At 38.8% G+C, this 23,277-nt stretch overlaps 1 protein-coding gene across 1 annotated transcript in view; it reads left to right on the top strand.

Moving 5' to 3' along the window:
• Positions 1-22,605, top strand: part of SENP1 (SUMO specific peptidase 1) — a 64,838-nt gene extending 42,233 nt beyond the window's left edge. Inside the window, 6 exon segments of the mRNA XM_043965980.1 lie at positions 13,223-13,426; positions 14,554-14,593; positions 14,596-14,632; positions 17,084-17,168; positions 17,683-17,778; positions 20,905-22,605. Of these exon segments, the coding sequence (XP_043821915.1) occupies positions 13,223-13,426; positions 14,554-14,593; positions 14,596-14,632; positions 17,084-17,168; positions 17,683-17,778; positions 20,905-20,967 (525 nt within the window). The 3' untranslated portion in view covers positions 20,968-22,605.
• Positions 22,606-23,277: the final 672 nt, after the last annotated feature.

Raw genomic sequence — 23,277 nt, 5'->3', positions numbered from 1 at the left:
CTGTGTCCGTTACTGCTGAAAACAGTTGATGTCTAACCTAAAAGGCATTGTAGAATTCTTTTGAAATTGGTGTACTGCGCTATCTCATGTTGTTAACAAGGAAGATTCACATTTGTCTAGGACTTTTCTCACTGGAGCTTAGAACTTCAGGTGAATTAGTATACCTCCCAATCTCATTTTTTATCTTTCCCCTAAGCAACTAGGGGTCTGCCTTATTTGGAGAAGATTATTTTAAAGCCAAAGAAGAGAGCTGGGTTGGACATCTGTTCCTGATTATCCAGTTCTTAAGCTTACTTGGATGATTTAGGGTCAGAGATGTCCAAAGTCTCAGGATCTGGAGTCCCGATGTGGAATTCCAAATCAGTTGAATGTTTTTAGAGTTTTGTATCACTGAATATGGTAGATAACCAGATCCTGCCTTTTTCAAGAACCTTCAGACAAGTATCAGATTCTTGAATTTGAATCTTGTCTCAAGCCAATAGAGTCCTGGAGCTTTGTTTGCATAGCATGGTATCCTGTGCCCACCACTTTGGGCACCATCTGGACCATATCAGTCAGACTAGTTCTATTTTCTATTTTGCCACAGGTCAGTTTGCAAAATGTGTATTGGTGGCACATTACTCTCTCATTTTGGTATTTTGATTCAGAGCAAGGTAAAGAAATTTGATACTCTCCTAATTCTGGGGATGCTAGTCTTGTTTATATAAACTCTGCATAGTAGCATTAGGACTTTGGGCCAAGCAGTGTAAAAGTAAGAAATTAGCCTGACTTTTCCCTAATTCTTTCACAGGTGGTGGACTAGGGGTATAGAACATCACATATAATTTCCAGTTTTTTCAATTTATTAGTTTTGTTGAACTGCTTTTTTCCCACTTTTATTCTTTGTTTTAAAGCAGCTATTCTCACTCTTCACACCTCTTCACACTCTTTAAAATTATAGAGGACCCCCCCAAGACCTTTAGTTTATATGGGTTATATCTATTAATATTTACTGCATTGGAAATTAAAACATCTATGGATTAATATGAACATAATGGACCTCATGGACCCCCTAAAAGTGTCTTGGAGACCCCCAAGGGTTCCCCAGACCATGTATTAAGACCTGCTATTATAAAAGATGGGAGAAGAGATACATTGGAAAATATAGATGATTTAAAATCAAAAGATAGCAATAATCTATTTCTTTAAATAAGCCTGACCATATCATTGGGAAAGATGAGAACCCAAAGATAATCAGCTGCCTCATTAATCTGAAAGCTTTGGCTTGAAGACACGGATTTGATTCCATTTATTTATTTAGTTATTTGCTCCCTCTTTCTTTACTAGTGTTTGAGTAAACTGGCTAACAGGACCAAAGATTGTAGTTTTTTTGTCATACTTGGAAAGAGCCTTCCAGGGGGCAGCAGTGAGTGGCACATGAATTCAGTTCTTGCTATTTACTTTTTCAATGAAAGTCCTTACTGAAGAAGCATTTTAAGAGTTCCTTTCATTTCTTGTATTCTTGAGAGTCTTGGTTCTTCACACTCATAGAAAAGGGGTCAGGGAAGTTCATGGCAGGGCATTATGTAGTGGAGGAGAATGGAAAATTGGCAAACACTTAGAGGGAGAAGGTAAGTTGCCTTGTCTACTTCCCAGCTCATCTGCCTGGAATGGTTAACACACTTTGCCATAGATGTGTAGAAGAGAGTTTGGAGCTTTTACAATGGAGGAAACACCTGTCTTCTGAATAGTTTTAAAGAGCATTGTCAGCCCTGAAGATAGGTACAAATGCCCACGATGAGTACTCTATGGAGGCTACCAGCACAGAGCCACACATCTCATCCTCATACAGTAGACATTATGTGAAGGAACTAACAGTTATCACTTGGCATTTCTTTACCCACTTTGAAATACATCACTTCATTTCTAAATTATGGTCTCTTTATTTCTTTCTGAAATTTCCCCTTTCTCGTTCCCTTCAAACAGGTATTTCTATTAACAAAAAATTCATAACCTTTTAAAAAATGTACCTTTCAGTGATTTATAGGTCTTTCTTCATCAGAAGAAGTGGCTGACAGGTATTATTCTCCCCATTTACAGATGGGAGAACTGAGACCCAGGAAGGAGAAGGGAAGGCTCCCTCTGGTGCTGTGCGGAACTCACAGAAATTCAAACTTTGCACCTGAGAAGCTGTTGTGCCAAAAGTCATTCATTAAATCAGGAGTGGAAATCAGAACTCTCTTTTTTTACTCCATTTGTGCAAAAAGCCATTGGACCACTCCATCTCTGGGTGACTCCCTTAAAAGAGGAGCAGGCCACTACTCAAAGAGCAAAGCAAAAATATGAGCAAGTCCCTTGGACTCCTGTGGCTTTTGTGTTGGAGCAGGCTGGACATTCTGCCTCCTCTTTGTACAGGGTAAATCTGCTTTCCAGAGTACCCAAGTTGGTTTGTGAAACATCATCTATATTAAAAAATTGATAGAAGTAATTCAGGCACTTAAGTGGAAGAACACCACTTGCCAAGGCAAATTCAGATAGCAATGGGTACTTTATTTCTCTATATAGCCCAGTACACTCATGGTCATTTCATTTTTACCAGAAAAGCCAGAATGGTTAAAGGATTCTTCTCTCCAATCTAACTTCTCTCCTGGAGTGATCTAACTTCTATTTACCATCTACTGGGTTTTGGTGGGATGTTGTTTTTTGTTGTTGTTAGTTGTTGTTGTTGTTTTTGGTGGCAACTGGGTGCATTTTCTTTTCTGGTTCTAATTTATGGATCTGAAATAATAATAACCAATGTTTGCCAAGATGAGTCAGAACAAGAAAGCATTGAAGGTTTTGAATACTGCATTTCTTACTTTCCCAAACAAGGAGAAACCATGGGAAAAGGCTATCTCACAAGCAGCACAAGTTGGGAAGATTACATCTAGAACATGTACAGTTAGATGTTTAACAATTCTTGAGCCCTAGCTGACTGGAGCAAATTAAATGTCTGCTTTGCAATCTCATCTCTTGAAGTTGATCACAGCTGTTGACTTCACCAGCTACTGAGCTTCAAAGCATCCCTGTGCTGCAGTGGAAGTAGTTCCCATTCTATCATTGATTGGGAAGCCAAGCAATATCCTTTACCAGAGGTGGCGTGAATATCTGGTGGCAGAATCAGTTATAGAATCCTAATGCCTGATTTCTCTTTGGTGCCTGGGAGTGACTCAGAAATTATAGAGTAGTGGCAGCCTTGGCATTGGATATGGACGTGGAATAATCTTAGTTCTCTCAATGGGCAACAATTCAAACTAAGTGGTGCTAAGGAAATCAAGCAAGGTAATGATAAGAGAAGTACAAATTCAAACAACTCTGAGGCTTCACCTCTCAACTGGCAAAGTTAGCAAAGATGGAAAAATATGGAAATAATCAGAGTAGAAGGGCTTCAAGGAAGACAGGGCACACTGATATGCTATTTGGCCAAGTTTTCTGAAAGCAATTTGAAATTATGCTGAGGAGTCACTAAGAGGCCATACCTTTGGCCAAGAGATGTGCTAAACAAATGCGCCAAAGGTCAAAGACAGAAGTCTCCAATCTATACTAAATATTCATAGCACTTTTTGTGGGTGTCAAAGAATTGGAGAACAAAGTATGTGTCCATTGATTGGAAAATGGATAAACAAATTATAGCTTATTAATATGATGGAAGTAAGACTGCTCAGAAGAAATGACAAATATGAAGAATTCAGAGCAGTGAAAGACTTATGAATTGATATAAAGTAAAATAAGCATGATCAAGAAAAACAGTATACAGGACCACAGTAACATGCCTGGAGAAAACAAGAATCCCAAACTTAATACCATGTAATTATAATGGCCAAGTGTGAGTCCCTGAAGAGAGTTGAGAAAAAATGCACGTTTCTCCCTTCATTGTAGAAGTGTGGAGTATTATAGGTGTGGAATGTTGTGTATTGCCATCAGACATGGTCAATATGTTCAGTTTACTGAACTGCTTTTCTAATCTTTGTTACAGGGGTTGGTTAGCCTGGTAAGCAGAGGGGGTGAAGATATATTGAGAAATTATTATGATGTGACAACAAAAGGCATCAAAAATAATTTAAGAAAATTTTTTTAAACCTTATTTTAAAAAATAAAGGAAATCAAGAAGGAAAATAACCTGCAAAACACTAGGCTTCTTCACTAAGCAAAGGTTTTTCATTTAGGGGTGGAAATTGACTGAAAACTCTTGGAGTTTTGTTTGTTTTGTTTCTTGTTGTGGGGAAGCACTTTCCAAGTGTGCAGAAGGAGAAAAGAGAAGCCAGGTCACTTTAAGAGAATTGTCACTCTGATGTTTGTTGAATTCCTACTAGTGGGCTCACTACTGTAATTACATATGAAATAAAGAGATCTTCACTGTGGTGGTCCTGAAGTAGATCATAAGTTACACTGTCCCAAAAGCTAATCTTCCCTGAATGGTTTCTTAATGGTTCCTAAAGGGAACCCTGGATTATCACTAATAATAAGGGTCACCTCAGAAGTAATTAGAGTGCAAATGTTGAAGTCCTTTGAAACTATAGCAGAAGGCTAGATATGACAGGTTTTTTTACATTTCATTAGAGAACAATCTTATGGTATGCTAGTTATGTATGTCAGGGCAATGCAGAGCTCTCTCCTGACCCCTCTGTGCTTGTATATTCCTGATACTTTGGTATATTTGATTTGAATTTAATCAAAGGAGCTATTTGTGGGCAGAGTGCTAGGTGAGAGTCAAGAACACCTGAATTCATACCTTAGACACTCACTAATTGTGTAACCATGAGCAAATCACTTAACCTTTCTCAGCCTCAGTTTCTTCAGCTGTAAATATAAGCATAATAATCCTAGTACCTACATCCCCAAGAAAGTTGGGGGGATAACACATATAAAAAGCTTTATAAACCCTTAAAGTGATCCATAAATGTTAGCTACTAATTATATTATTATTATTGGTGGACAGATAACCTTTTTGCAGAGCAAAAGTAGTAGTAGTAAGCATCTCTGATTTACATCTCAGCTCTGCTACTTGCTGCTTGTGTGAACTTGGCCAGGTCCCTTGACTTCTTGGGGTGTCACTTTATTCTTGGGAAGGTGAACAAGGGTGGGACTTGATCATCTTCAAGCCACAGCTTTAAGTTTGTGATACTTTGACTTTGTGAATGAAAAAAAATTGAGGGGGCGGCTAGATAGCACAGTGGATAAAGCACTGGCCCTGGATTCAGGAGTACTGAGTTCAAATCCGGCCTCAGACACTTGACACTTACTAGCTGTGTGACCCTGGCAAGTCACTTAACCCCCATTGCCCCACCAAAAAAAAAAAAAATTGAGGTTGAAATGGAAGGATTTAATTCTTAAATCTGTTCTTAAAGTAGAAGAACTGTTCTTCTCCCTTTCTTAGGAATACAATGCTTCCTAGGGCCTTTAGAAGTCTTTTCCCAAACTTGCTTTACTTTAACTCCGCTGACATCTTTTTAGTAGTCAGTCAATTCTAGAAACAGACACTATAGCTTGGGAAACTTAATCTCTTTAGCTCTGACCTCCCATCTTGGATCCAGCTTATGACTAGTTAAATGCCTCATATCTAGCCCATATATCAGACTGGCTCTTCCAGCCATATTCTGCTGCCTTCTTCCTCCATCTCCTAGTTACCCTTACCATCAAGTTTATGTACTTTCCATATCCTCCAACCCTTACCCTTTCTAGTTCTTGAAACTAATCAAATCAATATTGATATCACCTATCTGCATACACCCCTATATGTTTTGTTTCCCTCTATTAGAATGTAAGGTTTATTGAGGGCAGGACTGTCATCAAGACCTTATATTACATTATAGTTACAAAACCAACTGTCTTTGTTTTTATAACCCAGCATTAAGTACCATGCTAGGCATATAGTAAAGCACTTAAATGCTTCTTCATTCATTCAAAGGGAAGGGGACGGAGAAAATAAATGAAGAGGATGGAGGAAACAACCATTTTAAGATATAAAAATATTTTACTTCTAAGTAAACTGTATAAGAGAATTGATCAATCAGCAAGGCAGGAGAACTGCAAGTGATAATGGTCATTCAGTCACTATATGATAGGAAAAATACTGAGAGTTCTCTTTTTAATTATTTTAATTTTTGGTGAGGCAATTGGGGTTAAGTGACCTTGCCCAGGGTCACAGCTAGTAAGTGTTAAGTGCCTGAGGCGAGATTTGAAACTAGGTCCTCCTGAATCCAGGGCCAATTGCTCTATCCACTGCACCACCTAGCTGCCCCCCCTTTTTTTTAAAAATATTTTATTTTGAGAGTTCTCTTTTTAAAGAGTGGCTTTTTGCCAAAATATACCAGTACTCTTTTTTTAGTAGAATAGCAGTTAGAATTTTAGTAGAATTAGTAACCAAAGTGATGCCCATTGATTAGGGAATGGCTAAACCAATGGTGTACATGAACGTAATATAATATTCCTGTACTATAAAACAGGATTACAGTGAAGAGTATTAAAAGCATGGGAAAAGTCATATGAACTGATGCAGTATAAGGATGAGCAGAGCCAGGAGAGCATTGTACACAATAACTACAGCAGTGTGAATGGAAGAGTAACAACCGAAAGAATCCGTGAAACTGAATGCTGTGGAAACATAATGACCAAGCTTAGCTCCAAAGAAGAGAGAAATGAGGTTATGCTCTTCCCCTTTTTGCAAAATTGGGATACTGTGGTGTAGGACATGCATGTGTCAAGCTTAGTAGTGTTGGTTAGTTTTGCCAAACTTTTTTTTTTCTCTTTTTTTATTCTTTGTTATTAGGGTTTACAGGGAAAGATGGGGTTAGGGGAAAGTGGAAAGAGTTATTAGGGGGTTGGAAAGGCATTAATCTATTTTTTTTTTTTTGGTGAGGCAAATTGCCCAGGGTCACACAGCTAGTAAAGTATTAAGTGTTTGAGGCTGGATTTGAATTCAGGACCTCCTGAATCCAGGGTTGGTGCTTTATCCACTGCTGCCACCTAGCTGCCCCCTGGAAAGAGTTATTAGGAAATGAAAAATCATATAAAAGTAAAAGATGTCAAAATTAAAAAAAAAAGATAGAGGCTTTTTTTGAGTTTTAGTTTGACTACTATTAAAATCACAAAGAAACAAGCCACCATAACAAACCCCATCATCCTAGACAGGACTGCATAGACAAACTGGTGTTCTCCATCAACACTGTAAAAGTAAGTTGGGTATCTTCTTGGGTACCAGTGGCCAGAACCAACAAGGAAATGGAAAAGAACACAAGTCCAGGAAAGATGGAAAAAAGAGCACATCCTGCAAGTGATATCATTTCTTAAAAAGACAAAGCAAACTAGAAGTCATTGGGGGCTTGGAAGACTCAAGTATGAAGAAAGGTTTTTTACATTGGGAACATGGACCCATCTTCCCAAAAGGAGGAGTAAAAGAAAGCTTCCCTTTCATCCTAGGCTTATTGCCCATTAATTTTTCTTCATCTTCATTTCTTGTCTATGAGTTTATAGAATCCTCTTTGTTTTCAGACTCTCCACTTGTTCTTTTGCAATAATAGTGTTCAATTACATCAAGGAGTGGCCTAAATTAAGGTCACCAAGCTTTCTCCCAGGTGTCTACAAAAGAGATAGTAAGTGTGACATGATCCCAACGGGTAATTAAGTCCTGACTTAAGTCTCCGCCTTCTCAATGGAGAAAACTTGGTGGTAGAAAACATAACTAAATCATTGACACGGGCACTTTAAAAGCATCATAGACGACAATGCATCCCGAGAGAGCTCTATACTCTCAATCTTTCTCAGACTTTACCTCTATTGTTCACCCTTTCAAACTAAGAATAGTCTATAGGTCAAACTGCATATTTTTCCCGAGATCTTTTATTGAAGATGTAAAAAGAAAGAAGAATATGTGTATTTGGTGTGTGATATTTATTTGTTTTATTACTTGTGCCTCAGACTAACCATATTGACAACAATACTTCCTTTCTGTAGGTATAGGAAGAGATCTTATTTTGAAAAATTTTGTTGATATCTTTCATTTTTATTGATATTTTTCATTTTTATTCCATTAACATTTCCAGTATATCCCTACTCTCCCTCCCCAAGGTCCACTTATAACAAGGAATACAAAATGGAGAAAAGCAGTTCAACAAAGCTAACCAATGCTTTTTGAGCCCAACATTGTATTCAATGTTCTTTACTCATGGTCCCCATCTCTTCAGAGAAGGAAGGGAAGTACATTCTCATATCTTCTTTGGAAATGAGCTTACTAACTAATTTCATAATACTCAATTTTAATTGTTTCATTGATACTCTTCCCAAGTACATTCTAATAATTGTTTATATTGTTTTCTGGTTCTTACACCATATGTGGGTTTAACAGGAGTTGATCTAACACTGACCTTTATTTACTTTATTCCCCCGACCCCATCAAACATTTAGTATTTTTAGGATTATTACCCTGAAGAAAATTACTACCTCCAAGAAAATTATAGTGCAATATTGTATTAATAGGCTTGTACTTTCAGTTATCTTATACACTGTGAGCATGATATTGTAATAGTTTTGTATATTGTTTCCCCCATTCTGTTTCACATTGTGTCAGTTCATACAAATTGTCCCATGCTTTTCTGTTTCCCTCATAGTCTTAGTTTCTTAATTTCTACAGTTTGTTTTCAACACTCCTCGATGGGTTTCTACTTTGTTTTCAGTTTTTAAAATATTTTGGTGTATATGAGACCTTTCTTCATCACTGATCTCCATAGGGTGACTTTCTTAGCATAATTGCAAATTACTTTCCAGGGTGTTTTACAATTCACAACTTCAACAATGTTTTATTGTTGAGTCTGTCCTTCTGCAACTCTTCCAACACTGACTCTTCCTAGGTTTTGTCATTATTGACAAATTGCTGGTTGTGATATGAAACCTCAGGGTCGTTTTGGTTTTTATATCTCTTATTATTAGTGATTTGCATAAATAGTTCTTATTTTTCTTTTTTAAGAAAAAACATTGATATCTTTTGTTTTTATATCACCTAAATTTATCCCTATATTTCCTGCATCCCTCTCCCAGAGAGCCATCCTATCTAACAAAAAATAATTTCTTACTCTGAAAATATATGCAATATTCCTCAATGGTGGACCTCCCATCTCTGCAGAGGAGTTGAGGGAAGTATCTTCTAATATATTTTTGTTGAGGCCATGCTTGTTCTTTGTAATTTGTAACATTCACTTTCAGTGAATGTTAATAATATTAACATTCATTTTCAGTTCTTTCCATTTGTGTTTTTTGTTATCATTATGTATATTATTTTCTTGCTTTTCTTACTTTACTCTGCATCAGTTCATGTAAATCTTTCCTTGCTTCTCTGTTCTTGTCATAGTTGTCAGTTCTTATTAACAACTTATATTCCATTATATTCATGCACCACTGTTTAGCTGTTTCTCAAATGAAGGGCATCTATCTTTGCTACCACAAAAATGCTACGTGGGGGTGGATGCTGAGGCCCAGAATCTGGGTCAGAGGATTTAGACATTTAGTTACTTTATTGCACAGTTCTAAACTTCTTTTCCAAATGGTCAAACAAGTTCACAGCTTCACCAAGAATATACAGTGGGCCTGTTTTCCCACAACTCCTTCAAAACAGACCATTCCCATTCTAATCTCTGTCATTTTGCTATGTGTTAGGTGAAGTCCTCAGGTTGGTTTTTGATTTACTTTTCTTTTATTAGTGATTTGGAGCATTCTTTCATATGATTGTTATTAGTTTGTAATTGTTTTTAGACCAATGTGTTTACATAATTTGACCCCATATATTTGTTAGTTACCTATATATCTTAGACATTGTATCCTTATCAAGGATATGCTTCCCTTATCTTAGTTAAGTTAGTTTTTTTACTATAAAATCCTTTTTAATTTCCCTGTAATTGATATTATGTATTTTATCTTTTTTGATTGCCTCTATCCCTTGTTTGGTTAAAATTATCCCATAGCCATAATTTGTTAAATTATGACTTTTTCTACAAATTAAAAAAATGATATGACCTTTTCTCTCTGAGTTGAGTACCTATTTATTTGGAACTTCTATGGTCTAAGATATTGGTCTAAATCAGGGCTTCTTAAACTTTTTCCACTTGTGACCCCTTTTTGCCCAAGAAATTTTGACCTCGAGTATATAGGTATATAAAATAGGTATGCATAGTCTTTTACTGTTGCCAAATATTTTGCGGCCCACAGTTTAAGCATCTTTGGGGTGTGTGTGTGTGTGTGTGTGTGTGTATGAGAGAGAGAAACTACTTTCTCATTTCCTCAGAGAAATTAGGTCAAATAGGTTGTCATTTCCCAAGTAGTTTATGATCTTATTTTTATTGAAGTCTGGGTTAATTAATTTGACTTCATTTAATTCTAGTCTCTTCCACTGATTTACTTTTCCAGTTTTTTAACCAGTATCAAATGGTTTTGTTGATTACTGCTTTACAATATGGTTTTAGGTCAGTAAGTACTATTCCTTCTTTATTACTGCTTTTTTTTTTTTCATTATTGACTTAATATTGAAAAACTTTTTTGTTCCTTTATACATGAAGGGTACCTGATCTGGTTCTTTTCTAATTTTTTCATAATATACACAAGCTTTAATATTCAGGTCATGTATCTATTATGATCTTATTTTGTTATATGGTATAAAATGTTTGTTGAAACCTAAATTCTGCTAACCTGCTTTTCAGTTTTCCCATATTCTTATCTTATTCTTATTCTTAGTTTGCAGTGTTTATGGTTGTCCCTACCTCAGTCAAGACTATATTATTCAGAGGGCAGAGGGAGATATATATATATATATATAATAAGCTACAGAAACAGCAGATGAACCACAGAAAATCTTACTGATGTTTCAGCGGGGAGCATTAACTTTACACTTTACACTGTGTGTGGGTTTGCTAGGAGGTGATCCAACATTGGCCCTTATTTTCACAACACTTCCCCCCTCTTGTAGGCCACCCTCCATCCTGCTTATACATCAGGCATTAAATATTTTTAGGATTATTACCCTGAAGAAAACTGGCACTTTGAAGAAGAGTGACCTGCAATATTAATAAGGCTTGTATTTTTAGTCATCTTTTACAGTGTCATGATAATGTTGCTTTGGGGGTTCCCTTGCCACTTCCATTCTCAATACTTTTCTCCACCATTTTGTAAACAGGCATTCATTATTATATAATACCTTATATTGTCATATTATCTAAATAGTATTTACTTCTATTTGGCTTCTAGCTACTTTATTAATGTCACATTAAAAAAACCACAAAAACTTGAGTGGGAAGAGGGATTTATTTAGTCTCTTGGGGCAGTGTGATATTTTCTCTATTTATGGACAGGTGCTTCCTTGACAGACCCTCCTTTATCAGTAATCCTTTCACTAGGAATAGAGAAGAGACCTATAGTAGCATCACCTCCAGGGCTAGATATTGACAATCCAGACTCTGTGCAAAGTCTTAGGGAGACACAGACCATTTTAATTATTCCCGTCACTACTAAAACTCTATTAAGCACTACACAAGGTTGTAGCCTTGGGGCCTTCTGGGCCCATCACTGCTAGACCTTTCTTAGTCTATGGGCGGGTGTGATGTCCTTGCCCAGCCCATTTTTCCTACAGTACCCACCCACCATTGCGGTTTGCCAGCTACTGCCCATCCCATCTGCATCTGTATTGCTTTTCTCTAGCCGTGTTCCGGTGTGTTCCTGGCAACATTCCTTCTGCCTGCCCAGTATATAGTCGCCTACTGTTGGCTTAAAGGGCAGTAGCTCACTGCTTTGGCATCCTGGTGTGTAAATATTTGTCAAAGGGTGGGGATGTTTTCCCATTCCCCAAAAAGCATTCTGAAAATGTCCCTTTTTTTCTTAGTCATATTTCCAGCTGCGGGTCAGGCAGCCCATTCATTCCTCGGCTTTTGGCAGACACTGGCCTGCCCTGAGCTGGCCATAAGCAGCATGCAGCAGCCTTCCACACTATCACCTTGAAGCTTCTGTACAAGGGAGTTCTGGATTCACAGGGAATAGTGGGATATGTGTACACTGTGAGGGGAACATTGCTTCCTTCACTGAAGGAGTCATATATCTCCCCCAGATAGGTTTTCCTACCTCTTCTACCCCAACTTGATATTGAGCACATGAACAGGATCAGAAAAAATGGGGGAAAGCTTATAAGCAGGCTTACTGGAGACTTTGAGCAGCGCTTAGTTATGTACTAATGTTTTTCATTTCAGACTTGAAGAGAAATTATTTCTATGCCATGTTTTGGTTTTTCCTATATAGAGTTGTCATTAATGATGTCACCATCATGTGCTTTGAACTGGTTTTTCAGTATTGTTGATGGACTTACACCACGACATCCACATTTTCACCTAGTTCTCCTTATGAACTTTTGAAAGGTGGTTGACAAAACTGAGGGTGGCTGCAACCATGGAGCAGAGTTTGTCTTTGGCAGAATTGAGCCTTTGATCTTGACCTCATTAGGGATCATTCTTTAATAAGCATGAGCTTAAGACATATTGAAGATTGGTTTTAATTGGTCAGCACCAGCCCCACCTCGATTAAAGTGACTGTTAATGTGCCTGATTAATCCATGTCCCTCTTCTCTTTTTGCGCCCCTACCAACTTTCTCCACTTCTCTCTCTTTTTTTTTTTTTTTAAGTGAGGCAAGTTGGGGTTAAGTGACTTGCCAGGGTCACACAGCTAGTAAATGTTAAGTGTCTGAGGCCGGATTTGAACTCAGGTACTCTTGACTCCAGGGCCGGTGCTCTATCCACTGCGCCACCTAGCTGCCCCACACTTCTTAACTTCTATATCCCATTCATCCCCTTTCTTCATTCACTCTTCCCAACCTGTCTTCTAGCACTGTAATTTGTCCATTTTCTCAGTCTCTCTCTCTCTCTCTCTCTCTCTCTCTCTCTCTCTCTCTCTCTCTCTCTCTCACACACACACACACACACACACACACACACACACACACACACCATCCTTCCTGTATGTTCCATGTGGCCACTCACTACCCTTCATCCTCTTGGTCAGAAATTGGTAAAGAGTGTGAGGAACCCCTGCATATCTTTACAGAACAAGGGCATTGGCATTCAGACTGAATTGATTGGGGAAGCATATTACAGTTTTTAGTACAGAATTGTTTTTTCTATATATAGCATAACTGTTTAAAACCAACATAATATTTATACAAACTCTCTTTCTTCCCTAGATCATCAATTTCTATATGAATATGATAATGGAACGAAGTAAAGAGAAGGGAATGCCAAGTGTCCATGCATTTAATACCTTTTTTTTTACCAAATTAAAAACGGCTGGGTATCAGGCAGTGAAACGGTGGACAAAGAAAGTGGATGTATTCTCTGTGGACATTCTTTTGGTCCCTATTCACCTGGGAGTACATTGGTGTCTAGCGGTGAGAATCTTTGATGAATTTTAAAAGAAACATGGACATGAAGAATGAACAGTGATTCTTCATCTTCACTTGGGACAAGGAAGAAATTAGAATGACCGATAGGAGAAGGGTTACAGATTGGAGAGAAGGAAGAACTTCCTGTCTGGATTAGGTGACACTAGACAGCTTGGAAGAAAACTAGAATTTTCTTTGGTGGGGATTAACAACAAAGGGGAAGAGAGCAGCTAGGTGAGATGCAGGATAAAGGGAGGACCAAGAAGACTTCTCAGGACTATTATTTCCTGCCAGAATCTGTGATCATACTTCACCTTGCAAGCCTACTGATTTAATGCTTTATATAACGAAATATTAGTCATATAAATAGTTCAGCACATTTGTGGAATTGTCCAAATTTATTTTATAAAAGTTGGAAAGTTAAACCTTTCATAGCTCACTGTTCACTTTTATATTTTTTAAAGTTATTAACCACATACAGTATCAAAACAGTATATTTAGTGCTCAAGGAAACACAAAGACAAATAATATAGCACCTGCTCTCAGAACTTCCAATCTGCTAAGGAAAGTAAGACACATACTCATATAACCATAATATAAGATAAAATGTGGTAAGTGTTTAAGAGAGAGAAAATGCCATGAGTTCTGTGAACAGAAATATTCTTGATGTAGAGAACATCAAAGAAGGTGTCATGGTGGCAATAGAGGAGTAAAGGGCCATAGGGATTTCCATAATAAAAGAACGGGACCCAGTATCAATCAATCAATCAGCAGACATTTATTAAGCACCTACTAGGTGCCAGGCACTGTGCTAAGTGTGGGGTATCACCATTAATCACTAGCACAATTAGTCACATTACTATCACATGATTATCCTGTTAGTCACAGTGATCTCAGTAATACTTTTGTCAGGTTGCTTTTTTTTTCTCATTGATCCATGTTTGTATAATTGAAAAAATTGAGGTCCAATGCTTTATGAGGCACAGATGCTCAGGCTTCACCTTGGACTTTCGATGCCTTCTATCACTCAGACACGAATACAGTGTCTCCCAGCTGGTTACCCACAAAGTGCCTGGGTAGTGGAAGTTCAGAAAGCCTGTTTTGTTCACTTTTGTTCTTTTCTTAACTCCTAGGTAATAGACTTCAGGAAGAAGTATATCACCTATTATGATTCAATGGTGGAATAAACAGTGAAGCCTGCAGGATCTTGCTGTAAGTAGGGAGCTATGAACAGAGATTAATTAGATATCAGGTTGCATGAATGGTATTTTCCAGCTCTGAATATTGGAAAATGGGGAGAATGTGTCTGGTAAACTTATTTTTCACCAAAAAATTGGGTAATGATATGAGTGCAAAATAAGCATATATAAAATAAGTATCTATGTTTATATATAAGTATATAATATGTATAACAAGTATATATATGTATGTTGTATATATTTTACAATACTTTAATATATGTCACACATAAAGTGGACTGACAGTGAAATGGAAGAAAAAGAACAGAGCGAGATTATATATATGTGTGTGTATATTTGAATACATGTGTGTTTGTGTATAAAAATAAAATGTGGAGTGGCATCGTAGATGAGACCTAGATTCAGGGTCAGGAAGACCTGAGTTCAAGTTCCACCTCAGATACGTATTAGTTCCTGGGCTGATCATTTAAACTGTCAGTATTCTAGGCAACTTCCCTAAGCTGATTTGAAGAGCAGATGCCCCTATCACACCTGATGAGAGAGTCTCATTGGGTATTTCACTATACCAATGAAATGACAGATTCCATTCCCCCAAAACAGGCATATATAAGTAAAATGTCATAACAATTATATTAAAAATTTAGCTGGATGGGGAGAAATAAGGAAATAACTGCTTCAAAGTTCCAACTCAGAAACTATTAAAATCAGAAATGATTTTAGGGCTCCTAACTTATATTAAGCATCTGCTATGTTCCAGACACTCTGCTAGGGGCTGAGGATACAAAGACAAAAATGAAATAGTTCCTGCTCTCAAGGAATGTATAGTCTTGTGAGAGGAGGCAAGTTTATATCTAGGTCTGTACAGACTAGGTAACAATAATTTGCAGGGTGTGGGGGTAAAATTCAGGAAGCACTATAAGCTGGGAAAGATCAGGAAATGCTCCATGTCAAAGTTGGTGTTTAAGTTGGTTTAAATTGAGTGATGAGTTCATGAGGTAGATTACATAAGGTTGAGAGGTATAGGAAAGAAAGTGTAGACAGGTTTTTCTAGGAATTTGGTTGTGAAAGAGGATGATTCAGAGAATGCTCGGCTCTACTGAAAGATTTTTAAGGATGCAGGAGACAGGTATGTTTACAGGCAGCAGAGAAGGAACAAGTAGATAAGCGATTAAAGATAAAAGGAAGAGAGGGGAAAACTGTAGGAGCAGTTTGCTGAAGAATACAGGAAGAGAAGGGATAATGTAAAGGGTTGACCTTTGTGAAGAGAAAGGCCACCTTTTCATCAGAGATAAAGGAGTAAGGGAGGAAAGAATGGAGGATGTAGTCACGGGGTTTTGAGATGTAGAAAAAGAGGAGAAGAGGGAACTCATGGCAAAATGGCCTCAGTTTTCTCAGTGGATGACCTGAAGCAATGTCCTCAGTTGTGAAGGTGGGTAGAGGGATTGGTGTGGGAATTAGAGGAGAGTTTGGCAAATTGCTATGAGGAATAGAGTAGAAACCAATTACAAATTAGTAGTGGACCTAGTAAGCATGGTTATATGACTTCCTCTATCTCTGTTGTGAATAGGGAGCTTATAGGAGTGATCGGGGATTGGGGTTTGTAAAGAATAATCAGTGACAGGACAGGGGCACAAGGGATTCAAGAGTTGGGGAAAGTGTTGGACTAATTAAGTATAGCTTGGGAAGAGAGAAAAGTGAAGCCTGTGCAGGGGTATGGTCAAAGAGGGTCCTGAGGAGTGGAGGGATTGTAGGGGTGAAGCATTAAGAGAACAGGTTATGATTAGAATAAAGGGATTTCATAGTTCTTGGTCATAGAAGTGGTACAGTTGTGGATAATGACAAGGCCAAGAGTGTGACTAAAGGCAGAGTGCAGCAACAGATCATGGGAGGTGAGTAGGTACAGAATAGGGAGGTTAGAGTGTTTGAGGGAACATCAGCATCTACATTCAATGTTCTTTGGTCTTTTGAATCTGAATGGTTTAGGGTTCCTTTCCTCCATGTTATAACATTCCCTTTGTTTTCCTGTTACCTGAGGTAAGTTAGACTTCAGAGTTCATTTGTCTCATGAGATAATCAAACTTAGTAATAGAATGTATAGAACTATACTAATCAATGCCATTGACCACCTAGAGACTTCTAGAAACGTAGGTCTTACCACACTAATTAAAAAGAAGTAGCAATTTATTCCTGAATGCTAATGAGAAAGGGAAGATCATATCTGACTCATCTCTATCTTTGGTCACACAAAGGATAAAAGTTTGGTTCTTAAGCATCTTGTGCAATTTGAAAGGTCTTGGTTCCGCTCAGTTCAGTTAATGTATAGACAACAGAACTATTTGGAAAATAGAGAACTATGATTAGAATTCTCTGTAGCTCATATTTAAATCATTAAATTTTAAAGCTGGAAGGAACCTTGGATTTAGCCCAGTCTCTCCTTTTAATCATTCTATTTCAACTCCTGTAGGCAGTACCTAAAGCAAGAGAGCCTTGACAAGAAAAGGAAAGAATTTGATACCAATGGTTGGCTTCTCTTCAGCAAGAAAAGCCAGGTATGTTGCTTCCTGTCTGTTGTTGCATCCTGGAAACCCTGAGATTGGGGCCTCTAGCTTAATTCCCTAGAAGAACCTCCTTTCTGTTCTTGGTCTCAGTCTTAACAGTTCTGCCTTCAGGCACTGGCACCCAAACTCCCTACCTCCTTTGCTAAGATGATCACCAACAAGGTCAGAGCAATTAGAAGAGTTATTAAGGATTTCAAGCCAGATTAGATCTTCTCAGGGGTCAGGTGGCCTGAGCTGGTACCAATTAAAATTCTGGTTAAGGGGAGCTGTGGAAGCAGAAGGAGTTCAGCTCTGCTACAAGTTAAAAAAAAAAATACAAAGTCACAGCCATGACTGAAATGCCTCATTCTGTCCTTAGTTCTTTGTTTTCTCTGGGGGAGGGGGAGCCGGTTTATTCAGAACAAGATGATTTCTCACAACCCAGGAAAATACCCTTAGTGTGTCTACCCCTTGAGGCCCAGTTAAATCCAAGAATAGAGATGAGTGTCAGTTGTTTTTCTTTCAGGAAATTCCCCAGCAGATGAATGGGAGTGACTGTGGGATGTTTGCCTGTAAATACGCTGATTGCATTACCAAAGACAGACCAATCAATTTCACACAGGTGAGTGGAGGATGACCTTTAACATTTTTCAGCCTGTAAGTTACAACGTAGTTGTCACTGGTTATCCCAGATAATATAGGCTGAAAGGGATGTGTGAGACAAAGTAAGCCCAAACTATTCCATTAGGGGACACAACTCCTGTTGTAAACTAGGAACTTTGAACTTAAAGTGTTTTTGTTTCTACCATGGCCTCTGAATGTCCATGGAGACAAGTATGACACTTTATTAGAAACCTAATCTCACTTTGTTGAGACAGAAAACTTCAAATAACAAGTTATTTAGGGTGTTATATAAAGAAATGGAAGCCAGCCAGGAAGTTTTTGTGCAGCATAGTATGGAAAAGACAGAAAAATGTGAATTAAAAGTAGAATCCAGGGGCAGCTAGGTGACTCAGTGGATAGAGCACCGGCCCTGGAGTCAGGAGGACCTGAGTTCAAATCCAGCCTCAGACACTTAACACTTACTAGCTGTGTGACCCTGGGCAAATCACTTAACCCCAATTGCCTCACTAAAAAAAAAAAAAAGTAGAATCCAGACTTGAGGAAAATGAGTAGAAGACCAAGTGTCCTTGGGCAGTGACACAAAGAGTTATATGACACCCAAGAAGTCTGTGTTTGCACGTGTGAGTATTATAGACTAGAGAGCTCAGGGAAGACTTCATACAAGAGGTGGTATTTGAGTTGGGCTTAAAAGAATGCACTTAGAGGGCAGCTAGGTGGCGCAGTGGATAAAACACCAGCCCTGGATTCAGGAAGACCTGAGTTCAAATTTGGCCTCAGACACTTTATATTTACTAGCTGTGTGACCCTGGGCAAGTCACTTAGCCCTCATTGCCCTGGGCGGGGGGGGAAATGCACTTAAGCAGACGAAAAGGAAAGACATAGGACATAGGAAGCAGTTTGAACAGAGGCCAGAAAAGCCCAGGGAATGTTTGGAGGACAGAGAATAGTCCAGTTTGACCAGTGCTTAGAGGACTTGGAGAGAAATAATGTGAAATAAGCTTGGAGAAGTAGGGTGACTTCCCATTATTGAACTTTGCTCAGTCTGATGTAGGGAACCACTGAAAACTTTTGAGCAAGGAAATGATATTATCAGATCTGTACATAAGAAAGCACATTCTGGCCAGCAGGATGACGAAAGGATTGGAAGAGGGAGAAATTAGAAGTAGAATAGATTGTAACGAGGCTACTGTAATAGTCAAGGTAGGTGGTAATGAGGTCTTATAGTAGTATGATAGCAATAGGAATAGAGAGGAAGAAGCGGATGGGAGGGAGATTTTGGAAGGTGACAGGACTTGCCAAGTCATTGGATATAAGAAGTAAGGGAATAGGGGCAGCTAGGTGGATAGAGCACCAGCCCTGGAGTCAGGAGGACCTGGGTTCAAATCCAGCCTTAGACACTTAACACTTACTAGCTGTGTGACCCTAGGCAAGTCACTTAATTAACCCCACTTGCCTCACCAAAAAAGAAGAAGAAGAAGAAGAAGTAAGGGAATAATAGTAAAAAAGAAATTTTAAGTTAAAAACCAAAAAATAAGTAAGGGGAGGTGGAAGTTTGACTCAAAAATAACCCTAAAATTTTGAACCCGGAAGACTGAGGATTGAGTTTATGGCAAAAGATAATAAACTCCATTTGGAATATGTTGAGTTTGAGGTGTTAATGGAGTATCCGGTAAAGATGTCCACTTGGCCATTGGAGATATGAGTATGAAGATAAGAAGGAAGGTTTAGGGTAGAGACAAATATTTGAAAGTCAGATGCATAGAATTGAAGCCAAGGGAGTGAATCAGAATGCTAAGGGAGAGGCTGTAAAAATAAAAGAGGAGAGGGCTAAGGAGAGAGTATTGAGGAAAAGAAGAGGAACTAATGAAGAGGCAGAGCACTCGCTAGAAAAGTAAGAGAAACAGGAGAAAAATGTATTTCCTCTGAAACCATAGAAAAGTCCCCAGAATTTTGACTACCCCAAAGACAGTACTCAGTATCAAATGTTGCAGAGAGGTTAAGAAGAATGAAGATTTGGCCAGTGAAACATTATTGGTTGAAATTGAAAAGATGGTTTCAACAGAGAGGTCAGCTGGATAGCTAGAGGTTAAGGAGAGAGGGTGGTGAGGAAGGCATCAAGGCATTGAGTGTAGACAACTTATTCCAGAAGTTTGGCAATGAAAAGAGATGGGATGATAGGTGGCTGGACTGACAATACTCCAAACAAGGCTTTTTTCTTTTAAAGGATTGGGGACACCTGAACATGTAGGCCAGTGGAAAAGACCAAGCAAAGTGAAAGAGATTAGTGATGCATGAGAGGGGAGGGGATCATGGCTAGAGCAAGGTGTTGGGGGAGATCAAAAGGGAGGGTGGGTAACCTTAGCAAGGTTGCTCTGGAGCAGAAAGAAATTCAATTGAGCAGATACTGAGTAGGAAAGAGTATGTAATACTGGATGAGAAGCTTTAAATGGAATTTAGAGAGTTGACCATGATTTTAATGGAGTTGTGTCATCTACTCTAAGCATGGAGTGTTTGGGGTATGATTTGGACTTGCAGATGCACAAAGAGATTTGGGACAGGGGTTATTGAGAATGAGAATGGAGTCAGTAAGAAGAGAGCAGAAGGATTGGCCAGCAGCTACAAGGGCTTATCTGAGGTGATTCACCATAGGCTATACTGGAAGAAATCAACTTGATTTGTGATTATACCAGGATTGAAGGTCAGGCACTATAGAAGGCCTGAAGAAGCAGAGTCAAGTGATTCTAGGATAGCAGCTACTGAAACACTGACATTTCACACATGGAGCCAAAACTCAGGATGAGGGGATTGTAATCCATTACCTTTCCAGCTGCTCTGGGTAGACTAGGCACACCTAGTATCAGTGAAAGAACTACAATATCATTTCAGGTAGAAATCTGAAGAATGAAAAAGCATAAGTACAATCAAGAATATACAATTTTAAATAAAAGTAGGGACTACTGCAAATCCTTACAAATCAAGAGGGAAGAAATGAGGAAAGTAGGGGTGGAGCAGATATATTCTTGAGTGTCATTAATGTCACTAATGGGCCCTCATTCAGAGGGCCAAAGGGGGAAGCTGGAGGGGTCTCCTTCAGAAACCTGAGCATGTTTCTTTTCTTCCCTAGCAACACATGCCATACTTCCGGAAGCGGATGGTCTGGGAGATCCTCCACCGAAAGCTTCTTTGAGAGCCATCATGGTCAGCAGTCACTGACCTCGTGGGGAACAGCTCTGGGCTGTTCCCAAGGTCTCTGGCCAAGAGGCTTTGGGAACAGTTGCTCCCACTTTTTGTTGTTGTTGTTGTTGTTGTTAAACCCTAAAGAACTTTGATCCTGGACCAGATCCTGGCAAGATGCATTTCACAAGCACACCTGCCTTTCTTTTGTATCTCAGAACCTATTTTTGCAACGTAATTTGGTGCTGTGAAGAGAGAGGGTAAAGGGATTTTCCTCAAGCCGAAGAGACAGACTGTTTTCCCCTTCTCCAATTCTGCCATCTTCTTTTAAAAGGGCTCTAATCACCCCTAGTCCTTGTTAACCAAAATGGGCCCTATAAGTTTCCTTAAGATCTGAACAGACCTGGAGGTTATCTTTGTTTCAGATGTACCACTGCTGTTGGGTTGTATGGGAGGAAAGGGTGTGTGCACATGCATGCTCACCCACACACAACTGTCAAAGTTTGTGGACAAGAATGTGATTTTAAACTGGAAATTCTGGGTACATGCATGGATTCACTGTTCCTGTTCAGTCTCTTCTACATGGAAGCTGACTTCTTTGTAAATTCTGATTTTACCATCTCTCATCTCCTCCTGTTCCTTTCCCATATTTCATCTGAAGAACATCATGCAGGTCCTGGAGCCCCCAAAAGCCCTTTCCTACATGTGGGGGTTTTGCCTATGATGGGAGTTTCTGGGATAGGGAGACCTACACAGGAAGCAGATTAGAGAAGCAACAAAGCACCATTTTCACTGGCTCCCATTTCTGAGCAAGAGAAAGGACCTCAGTCTTTAACATAAAATTCCAGCATTGAATGAATGTAGGTCCAGTCCAATCTGTGGCAAGTTTTAAATATATTTCTAACCACAGAGAATGTAATATATGTATTTCACAAGGAAATGCTTCTTTTTTTAAAAAGAAAAAAAAAAGCTGAGTGTGTTCATCAGTTGGCCTGCAGACTTGTTTCCATTTTCCAAATTTAGCTCTAGCACGCACAGAGCTCAAGACCTGTATGCAGGGTATTCATGGGCTTTCTGACAGAACCTTTTGAAACTTGAATGAATTCTGGCTGAGGAGAGGGTGGAGGGTGCAGTGTGCAAGCGGATAATGAGTTGTTTAGCTCTAGGACAGACAGGGTTTGAGCTTCCTGACTTGGGATGCAAAAATCTCTGCTCTTTCTGACACCCTCCTCCCCACCATCTCAGAGCCTCCTTGGGCTTGGGTAGTAAAGATGAGCTGTCAGTGTCATTTTGTACTTAAGTTCCAAAAAAAAGGAACATTTTATACTCCTTTTCTGTATTGTAATAGGGAGTTTTGTATTAGATCCTTCTCCTTTTCCCCCGTCCCCATCCCATCCCTTCTCCTATCGCACTCGCCCTCATCTCATTGGAAGATTTTATTGTTTTTTACTGACCTTGTTTAGTACATTTTTGTATGTTTGCCACAAGTTACGATTTTGAAATGGAAATTATTTTTTTTAATATTCCGTTGTTAACTGAATGTTGATGCGTCCACCCCAGCGACCGTCCTATTTCTTTAACAGTCTGGCTTCTCGGGAAAGGCCACTTTTTGTGTGTGTTTTGTATAGGAAATAAATGGCTTTCAATACCATGACTCTGTTTACCCTTTAGATTCTCTTTCAGAACGCCATTGGCATGTTGGTTGGCTAAAGAGCCACAGCATTTTGTCTCATTCTCATTATTTGTTGTTATTAGAGACCATGTGGTGTAGAGCACAACAGAACTTAGGGTCTAAACACTTCAGTACGAAGGTCATGGACTTGCACTGTGTGTGCAGAAAATCACACTGGCACTATCTGTATGGTCTTGGACAAGCTACTTCCCCTCTTGGTCTCACCTGTAAATACAATGTAGGGTTGACTAGACAACCTTTAAGTTTCCTTTAAGGAATATGATATGATGGAAAATATACCGGCTGAGGAGTCAGGAGAACTGTATTCTCATGTAGGCCCTGTCACTAACTAGCTGTAGAACTGGGCTCAAGGTACTTTATTTCTGTGTCTTCAGTCATCTCATATATATATATATATATATATATATATATTTGGTGAAGCAATTGGGGTTAAGTGACTTGCCCAGGGTCACACAGCTAGTAAGTGTCAAGTGTCTGAGGCTGGATTTGAACTCAGGTCCTCCTGATCTAGGGCCAGTGCTCTATCAACTGTGCCACCTAGCTGCCCCACAGTCATCATATTTTAAAGGAAGATAGAAAACTACCTAATTTAGAGGATTATTATGAAACTCAAATGAGATAATCTATTAC

The sequence above is a fragment of the Dromiciops gliroides genome, chromosome 5 (assembly GCF_019393635.1).
Source record: "Dromiciops gliroides isolate mDroGli1 chromosome 5, mDroGli1.pri, whole genome shotgun sequence".
NCBI classification, from domain to species: domain Eukaryota; kingdom Metazoa; phylum Chordata; class Mammalia; order Microbiotheria; family Microbiotheriidae; genus Dromiciops; species Dromiciops gliroides.
The sequence above is the reverse complement of the archived record's forward strand: the minus strand, read 5'-3'. Positions and strand labels throughout refer to the sequence as shown.